Source organism: Drosophila hydei, unplaced genomic scaffold (assembly GCF_003285905.1).
Source record: "Drosophila hydei strain 15085-1641.00,03,60 unplaced genomic scaffold, DhydRS2 tig00000001-arrow-pilon, whole genome shotgun sequence".
Taxonomy (NCBI): Eukaryota; Metazoa; Arthropoda; class Insecta; order Diptera; family Drosophilidae; genus Drosophila; species Drosophila hydei.
The window spans coordinates 8,399,773-8,410,770 of record NW_022045643.1 but is presented as its reverse complement, the minus strand read 5'-3'; the positions used below and the strand labels follow the sequence as shown (position 1 = coordinate 8,410,770).

Genomic DNA, 10,998 nt, shown 5'->3' with positions numbered 1-10,998 from the left:
GCCTGTGTAAGTGCTTGTTATACATATCTATAACCAAGTGTGTGTGTGTGTGTGTGGATGTGTGTGTAGCTGTGTATGTGTGGCGTTCCTGATAATGTGCAGTTTAATTACAGAGCTCAACATGCACACAGACAACAATAATAACAAGCAGCGAATGTCAACTGCTAGAAGACGAACTGAAAATGCTCTAAGAAAAGCTTTAATAAATTATGGCATAACTTGGCTAAGTTTGTCAGAATAAGAACTGAAGATAAAACATTTAATTTGTGAATAATTTTAAGGACATGAATTAAATTTAACTTTGGCAGAATGAATGCTGTAGAGAGAAGAGAAGAGCAAGAGAAATATGGCAAGTATGAAAGATAAGCATTGAATTGGTAGCTTATATTATAATTGCTGCATCAAATGAAGTTTCCTATAGGCTTACATTGTAAGCTTGGTTTCAACTAAAGTTTGAAATGTTCATTTTATTTTTTTTTTTTTTTAATTAAATTAATAAATTTAAATGTTAAATATTTAATAAAGTTATGCATTATTAATTTATAATATTGTAAATATTTATTAATAATTTTTATTATTGTATTTTTTCTTTATTTTATTTTTCATATTTAAAGACTGTGTTTTTAGAGTCACACCAGTTTAAATAATAATAAAAAGCAGCAATATATATTTCATAGCAATGAAACGGGTTTTATTGTATAGAAATTTTAACGACATTTCTGTTTTAATAAAATATATAGCTTAATTAACTTTGGCTCTATGATTGACTTCATTAAATTGATCACTGAAGACAAGCCAATGCTCTGCTTAGTTTTAGCTTTTATCAAGCTAAACACTTAGCTTTAAGTTTGGGCTTATAGCAATTTATATAGGATTTATTATATATATAATAATATTATTTATATCATTATAAATAAGAATAAGTCTTTTATCTTTTAGCTTTCTTCCTCAGCACGTAACAAAACTCGCCTCATAGCTAACTGAACCCTGCTATCAACCTGTTAAGCCCTGTAATAGGCAGCTCGACATCTTTGCATAAATTCAAATTAGTTTGCAACGTTGCTTCCCTCTCCTCAGAGTCGCCCTTGCCAGCTTCGCATCACTTTTAATTTTAAATGTGAGACATTGTTCCTTTTGGTCCTGTCAGGTGCACAACTGTATCTACATCTGATTGTCTCCCATTGTGTGTGTGTGGGTGGGTGTTTATTGTGTGCGCTGTTTATTGGCATCCATTAGATAATGGAATTTATGTCAAACATTTGTTGGACTTCAGTCATCTTGCATTTGCCTTGAACATAAGCAAATTAACTGGTTTATGCTGAAGACTAACCATATTTAATATATTATCCACATTTAATGAGAGTCTGATATATGCATATCGAGCAACTGTCAATGTATTTTGCATATCAATGGAGCCTCACTAAGAGCTGTGAATCAACAAAAAAAGGTGAACAGGACTGTGTATTTGCACTAATTAACACGGAAAAGTTGCAGCGCACAAATAAACATGAATAATTGTAATTAATGCGCTTTTGTATGGATAGCACGATATCATATCATTTGTGACTACAGAGATGCCAGTGTGTGTGTGTGTGTGCAGGTGTGTAAGTGTGTATTCATAAATTCATAATGTTTATATATTTTTATATTTCCTCTCAGTCAACATTCAACGTCCACTTGTTTCAATTCAATATGAAATAAAAATGAAGCCGTCTGCTACGTTTTCCATTGTAAATCAAGAGCATTTCCATTTTCCATGTTTATTTAAAAAAAGTGCAAATATAAATAGAATCTACTTCATTTATTAATTAATTTGACAGGAACACAAAAAATGCAGTTAAAATGTGCAAGGGTCAAAACCTTTAATGAGGCACAACTATTTCGTGTGACAGGTCAGTTTCAACTCTATATATTTATTTATATTATATTTCACTTTCTTTTTTGCCTTGAACTGCGATTTGAATACTCATATTAATTAAATTAAAATTCTGAAGTTTTTAAGAATTTTGTCAGCTGTGACTGCATAATTAGCAACAGAAATGTGGAACTTTTGCAGTTGGGTATAACTGACTCAGCAACAATTTGTTTGCAGTGTAAATATTTTTCACACATTTACAATTAAGTAGCAAAAAAATATTTAAGTGAGTGTAGGTGTAATAAATTTGCTGGATGAACTTTAAAATTAGAAAAAAAAAAAATTTAAAAAAAAAAAAAAATAAAAATAAATTTTATTTTGAATAACATTTTCTTTTAGTTCACAAACTTTATAAACTACCCATGTTAGTCTATATTTTTTCATATTTATTTCAGTTCTCCCGGATGCTTCCAGATACCAGTTTCTCTCAAATGAACAGCAAAAGCTACCAAATTTAATTCTTTGCACTTCGACAGGTATAAAAAACACGCATTACCTGCGCAGGTACTTCAAAGAACGCGCAAAAAAAAATATAAACTGTCCGTCAAATTTTTTATTAAAGTTATGAAATAATGTTTTTTAAACATTGTGAACTCGACTAATAATTACCCTGACATTGGATCTTGGCTCTTAGAAAATGATTTGAAATTTAAGGAAGAATATTACGATAGAGGCATATCCTTGCCTATTGCTGGGCTTCACTTTCAATTGACAAACAAATAAACTCATCAATTTTGTGACACGTTCTCTAAAAATCCCATATCAAATTCAATATTTGAAAATAATTAGCAAACTTGTTCCACTAGCGCTCAGCGCTGTAAATGACCAAGTGAACGTTCTCAGTTCTCTGGGCGTTTCCAATCTCGTTTGTCTATGTTTGCGCAGCTAGTGGACCGTTGATAAATTTCACTCGTTTGGGCTGGAATTTGTATGCACTGGACGTGATCACTCATCAAATTTATAATTTCGCAATAACAATATTGAACTTATTTATTCGCCAGCTGAGTGGAACTCAATCTAAGCACTTTGTTGTGAATACTCAGTGCAAATTATGGCAATATACCCTGTCATCTTAACACATTTATGGGAGTATGTTAAACAGAGCAGCGGAACTTGAGCTATTTTGGACTTGTTGATTTGCTTCTTTCTTTAAGGAAACTTGTTTTAAGAACTCTGTCAACTCTTGTCTAATAAAGATCACCTAAATCATAGGGCATCTAACGGCCGATCAACTGTCACTACCTTTATAGTATTTGTTTACATTTGTCAAAATACCAAACAAATGATCATCAAGCAATCAAGAAGGGGTACTTAAGCGCTGCCAGCCGAGTAAAAAGCGTCACTTCGCCTTCGCATCCAGACATTGACTAATCGATCGATTTGCGTATAGCTAATACGCTGTGATCTGTTCATTAGTGCACTTTTTCGTCAAGAAATTTACATCTAATATACTTTTTGTGCAATTTGAAGACATTCGGTCAAGAAGCTGTGACTCTGACTGTGACTTAAATTCACAAATGCTTCGATAAGTTGCCGCAGTTAGGCTCAAGAACTCGGAGCGATGATTTGGCTGCTGCTGCTGCTGCTGGCGGCAGTGCTGGCATATCTCATCTATTCGTATCGCTACCAGGCGCGCATCAATCGACTGACCAGCAATTGGCCGGGGCCGCCGTCACTGCCCATCATCGGACATTTGCACATCTTTGCGAGAATTATTGGTCCGCGGCCGTTTAAGCGCGTGACGGAGCTCATCAACTGCCATCTGAAGGATCATCGGGGCAAGCTCTGGCTAGGCACTAAGTTCTACGTATTCGACTGCAATCCCAAGGATATTCAGGCACTATGCAGCGCCAAGCAACTGCTGCAGAAGACCTCGGACTACCGCGTCTTCGAGAATTGGCTGTGCGAGGGCGTCTTCACCAGCGGCGTGGATAAATGGATGCATCGCCGCAAGATGATTGCGCCGGCCTTCAACTACGGCATGATTAAACAATTCATGGACGTCTATGAGCGACAGGCGCGCATCTTACTGTCCAGACTATCCGCACTGGCTGACAACCGACAGCCCGTCGACTTCTTTCAGCTCATCAGCTGCTACACGCTGGACACCATCTGTGAAACGGCGCTGGGAACAAGCGTCGACTCGCAGTCGGGTCAGAGGTCGGAGTACTTCGATGCAGTCAGAGAGTGAGTAGGCTATAGACCTTATGAAGACAATATTGTCCTCAGATCCATTGCTTTACAGGATTATTCACATATTTGACTCGCGGCTGAAGAACCTGCTGTACCGCAGTGCTCTCATTTATCGCCTTACGCCGCTCGCGGCACGCGAAAGGCAAGTTCTTAAGACTCTGCACGGCTTCACTGAGCGCATTATCAAGGAGCGTTTGGCTCAGATCAGCTCGGAGCTGGCCAATCGCAATTGCGACGCTGAGTCCAGCCAACAGCAAACACTCAGCTTGCTCGATACCTTGCTGCTGGCTAGAACGGCAGACGGTCAGCCGCTGCAGGTGAGGGACATACGCGAGGAGGTGGACACCATAATCTTTGGTGGCTTTGACCTGACCGCAGCCACGCTCAAGTTTTTCATGTACAACATGACGTTGCATGTGGCCTATCAGCAGCTGTGCCGCGAGGAGATCTGGCGTGTGTGTGGCAGAGACACAACCACAGCCATCACCATGGAGCAGCTGCGTGAGCTCGACTATCTGGAAATGTGCCTCAAGGAGTCTATGCGACTGTATCCCTCGGCGCCCATAACTGCGCGACGTGCCACAGCCAATTGCACCATCAGTAAGTAAAAGCTGCTCCCCAATTAGCTAGATAAGTTAAGATAAAGCACAGATACTCTTCCTAGATAACTTCTTCATACCCAAGGGCTGCGACGTGATCATCTCGCCCATGTATATGGGCCGCTGCAAGGACTTCTTCCCCGATCCGCTGGCCTTTAAGCCACAGCGCTGGGCACGTGATGCGCAGCCAAGGATCGAGCCCTCCACCTACATACCCTTCATGACGGGCCCGCGCAGCTGCCTGGGCCAGCGCTATGCGCTGGTCATGATGAAGCTGGTGCTGGCTCACCTATTGAGGAGCTTCTATTTCGAGCCGTTGGGCGAGCGACAGGAGAAGGCGCGACTCATCTTCGTCATGACTCTGCATACCAAAAATCCCTACCTTTGCAAAATACGAGCTGTCGAGTAGGAAAGCCATAAAGACGAGCTTTCATTATGGAATTCAGATAGAGAATTCGGCTAGAGTTAAGTAGGCTGATATGCTCAAGAGCTCTCGAGGCGCAGAGCAACTCCTAACGATTTGCAGAATACATCTGCGTTACCCATCGAACCTTTTGTTAAGCCCTTATCAATTCGTTTCGCCTGGCTCCATTCAACATTTCAGCATTGCATACTTCGCGGCGCACAAATTACGCATCACATTTCCGTTTTTAATGACGGCGGCGACGAGGTCGTATATATAAAAAGTAAATAAAAGAAACAGGCAATAATTGTACAAGTTTCGGCTAACGAATATCGTATACACTGCTGAGCTGTAACGCTGCAGATCTAGTTTAAATCTGCTATAAATAATAATAATAATAATTAGCTAGTAGAAAAAGTATTTTATTTTGTGAAATATATTTTAAAAACTTAGATTATATAAGATATAGAATATAAAAAAAGATAGATTGTCTGAAATAATAAAAATCATTTGGCAGAAAAATTTGTTTTTCTATATCATTCACAACCTTGAATATCATGGCCATAACAAATCAATTTGGTGTAAGATCTTAACTACTAACAGCATTCAAATTTCATCTGACAATCAGCACATCCTACGCATACTCTATACAAAAAAACTCTGTACAATTTGGAAAATTTCTGTACTTTTTTTATTTGAGAGACGCGCGTTCGTCTAGAAAATAATTTGCTTTTTTTTTTCTCCTTTGCTGGCCCCGATTTTTATTGTGCGCGCGCTGCGGAAAATCAACAAACATTTCCTGGCAATGCTGCGTGTAATAAATAAAAATACATAAAGCAGCCAGCGCGTCGCCCAAACACGAGCCACAACCCACTGCCACATATCCTGCCGTCATATTCCGGTGCAAATTATGGCCGTTGCCTGCTTATTATTACGACTCGACGACGACGCGACGGCATCGCACATCCTAGCCGAGCGCATAAAATGCAATTTATTTAAATAAAAATCAAGTTTAATTTGCAGTGTCGTAAATTTGCGTTCGTCCGCATTGAATTTCACGCTTTCGTTAACAAGCGCATAAAAGTTTTCGCTTCTGCCAACTGATAGCTCGGAATGTCGAGGGGTAAGCGCTGGAGGTGGCGGCGGCAGCGACGTGGAGAGTGTCCTGTCGAGGGGGTTAACAGAGAGCACTGAACTCTCTCTCAAGGCGAGTGACAATTGATGCGTTGCCGAAAGAGTTCAAAGTTCTAAGCGCAATATGAATTGAACTGCGTCTAAGTAGATCGAAGTCTATTTATAATAAAAATTGATAGGCAATATTAAGCCATGGCAAGCGAGTGTAGTTAAAGCAACGCTTAAACAGAGCTTTGTTGAAACAACAAATATGAGCAGGCTGATGTAAAGGTAATATGCCAACATGCCCTGTCCAAGCAGCTCTTCAACAATTATGATGAAGTCACAAGAAGATAGCGGACAAAGATCAATTGCCAGCAGGTTGGCAAAAGGTAGAGCTTGGGGACAGAAATTTTTTTGAAATTGAATTTATATACAATAAATTCTCTATACAGCAAATAGCTATAGTGATTGCTGGTTTCTCTTCGGCCTGCTAAGCTGTATCCATTTGAAAATTAATTTATTTGTTTTTGTAAACAAAGCAAAGGCGATTGAAGCCAGCATCCAGTTGTTGTGTATTTCCGCCAATAGCCAGTCTTTCACTCTTTATTTATGTTAATTCTTCTGTCTGAATAAAGCAACATAAAACACGTCTTTCTAGACCATGCACAGTTCAAGTCAGCTTCAAATTATCAACATAGTTTTGTAATTAAATGAAATGAATGAGGGTCTACATCAAGTTTCAGCTGCACATAATTATAGCTGTACTAAAATATTCACAGAGAACAAGTATTTTAATATCTCTCCCAAATCAGAGTATCTACTAGTCGATTACTCCCAACTGAACTCGTCTTAAATGTTAATGTTAATGCAACCTATAGCTAAGATAAAGCTTTACCTCTACTAATTAGACTAGAATACAAATGCTGTTGTTTATTAGCAGTTAGTTAATGATTATGCTTATATATATAATTAAGTACAAATTTTTTTATTTTTATTATTATTATTTTATTACTAATATAATAAAATATATATAAAAATATATAAAAATAATATATATAAAAATATAATAAAATAAAAGCACATATTTTTGTTTAAGTTATCTAAATTTTTAAATTACTTCATGCCAAAAACTATTCGTATAAACATTTAAGAGATTTAAGAGAATTTATAAGCATTCATAAGATTAATAACATTCTTAAGATATATAAGATTCAGTTTTCAAAGTCAGTTTTTGCATGCTTTCAGCAAAGGCAATCAGCGACTTCTGCGCACTACTATTTATTATTAAATAAATAAATATATATATATATATAAATATATTTACTTTATTATAGATACTAACTTTAAACACATCTATATGCCCAATTTCAAGTAGTTCCCATTGCTTTAAGTGCTTACAAAATTCTTTCAAGTTAATGTCACATTTTATTTGTCTTCAATCTTGCGGGCTGTGAATGGATTTAAGGAAATTGTGACACGTGATTCAATTTCATTGATCGATTTTAATTGATTGCTTCAATTTTACTTTCAGATTTGTTTGCTTTTTGTATTATCTTCGGGGCCACTTTATGTCGCTGCTGTTTGGCAATTCAATTCTCGATTTTTATGCGTTTTTAATGTGCAAATGCTGCTACTCCTTTTTACGCCAGCAGCGACCGGGTCCTTGCAGCAACCCCTTTTTCTGGGGCATTTGTAACTCGACTCCTAAATGTATGCAATGATTTTTATGTGTTTTACAGCTAGTTTATGAGCCTGGATTGTTATTGCGCAAAGTTGGCCATATGGGCTTGTGGCTCGCTATTAAATGCGATGGAATTGTAAGGCCCCGAAGCACTTTAAGTTTAATCGGCAGGCGCTAATTAGCATATGAGCCGAGGTAATCGAACGCTGGCAGCGGCCGCAACTTACGCAAATCCTTATCGCAAACATTACCCATTGCCCGTTGCCCATTTGCCCATTACCCATTAGCCATTAGCCATGGCACAATATTGACACAATCGACTTTAGGCTGATGCACAGCACACAATTTGACCACAAATGAGGCTTAGCCGTAAGGCAATATCTCTGCTGCTTACTTCAAAGAGACAGCGTCGGTCGAGATAGCCCGCCCGGCCTGCGAGTGCAACCGCAGCAACGCGTTGCATCGTGGCGCCACCACAAAACAATGACAAATGCCAGCCGAAGCACCGCAACCGCAAAGACAAAAGCCTTTTTCCTGCATGCCAGAGCTCCTGCTCCTTGTGCGTCTTATTAAAATGTGTTGCAAGTGCCTCAAATTTAGAGAGCAGTTTGAACGTGGGCCCGCGGGCTTATAAAATTAACAGCCCAAACCATAAATTTATGTGGCTGCTGTACAGCTGCTGGACATAAAACTGGGAGAGTGGAAAGTGGAAAATGTAGAAAATGGCAACAACAATAATAAAACATTTGCCAGACTCGATTTGATGTCATTTTAATGAGCAGGGCCCCGTGAAGATTTGCCACTTTAGATAAATAAAAATATGACAGATGCAGAGAGAGCGAGAGCTGAGTGAAGTACTCATCATAATTAAAAGGGCTGACCCGCAGCTGGATAAGGCGCAATAAAACTGAAGGATTCATATGGATAATTAAGTTATGGCGGGTGCCAAAGAACCCTCAGCAAAGGGTTAGGCCTGACATAAAATGTCCAAAGATCGTAAAATATGAAGCGCGCTTTTAGCTTGAGCGACTTAATTTGAAAGCGGCTCTAGACTCATAAAAATGCAGCTCAACCATAAACATTTATGCATAATTTGTATAAATATTTTTTATGATTTTATAATTTACAAATGAATTTTAAGAAAAGTTGAAGAACTTAAAGTTCCACTCAAATTCTTACTCACCTTTTCGCTTGAGTGTGCTGTCAACAATGCGGGAAACGAAATCAAAATGCAAAACAGCAGCGGGCGAGCCTTTTGGCAAATGCAATTAAGCAGTCTGCAAGTAAATTGTAAGTAAAGGGGAAAAAATTAGCAAATATCTGGGCAAAGGGTTACGCGACGACCAAATTACAAACTGTTGCTAAAAATGTCAACTTAAACTCTTTATGCACAGCAATTTTGGCCAGCAGACGCCAGCTGTCTTGTCCAGGGTCTAGGGGCGTGGCTAATTGCAGTGCACAGCAAATAGCAGAAAAGAAGAGAAAAAATGAAGCTAGAAAAAATACTTAATATAAACAAATGCAAGTAAAAATCTCGCAGCAAAGCAAACGGAAGCTGCAATTGCCCGCGAGAGAGAGGGAGAGGGGGAGTGACTAAGGGAGGGACAACAGGACCTGCACAGAGCAGTTAAGACGTTAAACAGACACGAATGCCAAACACGTTTCAGGCTAACAACAAACAGAAATAGCAACAAAACGTGAAACAGAATTAATTAAAAACAAAAATTGTATTTTATCTCAAAGCAGCTGGGAATCGAAGTTGTCAGCTCAGCAGCTACTCTATGCCAAAGCCACAGAACAATAATAACACAACTGAGCAGAAAGCAAACAATTGCCACTGCCACTGCCACTGCAACAGCAACAGCAACAGTTTCCCGTTGCTTTTTTGTGGCTTTTGGCATAAAGTTTTGTTTTACATGGCAGCCGCAGCCGCCACTTGAATGAAACAAGCAAAAGTTAAATTCAAAACTTTTGCCTACTCAACAATGTAGCTATCTGGCCACGTATGTGTGTGCGCCCAACAGTTGCCGCACTTGCAACACTGTTGCACGCCATTCAATGACCAAAATGGCCAAAAGTCGAGGCCAAAGTTTAAGTTGAATGCGTTTGTTCTCGATTTGGAGTTTGGACTGTGAACACTTCACTTTTTGCATTTATGAAATTGTCGAAAACTAGATCGATAGATCGTGTATTTAGCTTATATTAGAATAACTTTAAAGCACCAATAACAAGTGGATACAGATAGGTAATAGTTCTAGTATATCAGTATATATATATATAAAACTATAGTAGAGTTATCAGAGTAAAGCACAATTCTGGGCAGTTGAGTTGCAGAAGTGATACAGATATTGAGACTCAAATGCCACCAGTTGTGTGTGCACATATAATTTGTTTAACTGCCACGCCCCTATGAGTGTAGCTATAATAATTTAATACTCTACAGTCTGCACCCATTGAACAAGGTAATTCCAGACTTACTATTTCAAATACTTGTGCTTTGGCAACAAAAGTTATTCAGCAACTTAATTTCCATAGCAAAGCTCATAGTGCAGCTCTAGCGCAGTCGCTGCGCAGTCGGCAGAGCGCGTGCGTTTGTGTATGTGCCTGAGTTGTTCAGCAATCAAATGAGAGTTCAGGGTGTCTTTTAGTCAGGCACTCCCAACCAGAGCGCTCTTATTTGTTTGCAATTTTATATTTAATAATGTTAATATTTCAAATTCAAATTCTTTAGCTGCAATTGGACTATGAATTGAGAAGGTAACAAACTTTGAAGCTCAGGCTTTTATATGAATATAGCGTGATTTTAGCAGAAAATAGATTTAAGTCTTTAGCAGCAGCTTGCAGCTCATATGCCGAGGGTGAACTGAAAGATTACCAAGTTGAATGTGAGTATTAAAGAAAATAGAAAAATAAAAAATATATAAATTAAAAAATATTTTCAGTTAAGTTAGAATTTTCTCAAACTAAGCTTGCAAGAAAAAAAAACAATAATAAAAGAGGCAGCTGGTCTTCAGCTTCCTCTATGATTCGAATAGATTTCAATCTCTTGCAGCCATATAAGCCAAGCTAAGCAGACTTGCCCAGAAAGGAT

The 10,998-nt window shown here is 38.4% G+C and overlaps 1 protein-coding gene across 1 annotated transcript; it reads left to right on the top strand.

The window, feature by feature from the left end:
- The first annotated feature begins 3,278 nt into the window (after window positions 1-3,278).
- LOC111599270 (probable cytochrome P450 312a1) lies at window positions 3,279-5,509 on the top strand. Its single transcript, XM_023314869.2, has 3 exons — window positions 3,279-4,102; window positions 4,161-4,708; window positions 4,773-5,509. The coding sequence occupies exons 1-3, from the start codon at window positions 3,477-3,479 to the stop codon at window positions 5,114-5,116; spliced, it is 1,518 nt and encodes a 505-aa protein (XP_023170637.2). The 5' UTR covers window positions 3,279-3,476; the 3' UTR covers window positions 5,117-5,509.
- The last annotated feature ends 5,489 nt before the right edge of the window (window positions 5,510-10,998 follow it).

What these genes read in the sequence shown, in the direction of transcription:
- LOC111599270 (XM_023314869.2), top strand. Translation starts at nt 3,477, where the DNA reads ATGATTTGGCTGCTGCTGCTGCTGCTGGCGGCAGTGCTGGCATATCTC. An exon ending in TACTTCGATGCAGTCAGAGA is followed by an intron (nt 4,103 to 4,160) that starts GTGAGTAGGCTA and finishes ATTGCTTTACAG; the next exon opens with GATTATTCACATATTTGACT. An exon ending in CACAGCCAATTGCACCATCA is followed by an intron (nt 4,709 to 4,772) that starts GTAAGTAAAAGC and finishes TACTCTTCCTAG; the next exon opens with ATAACTTCTTCATACCCAAG.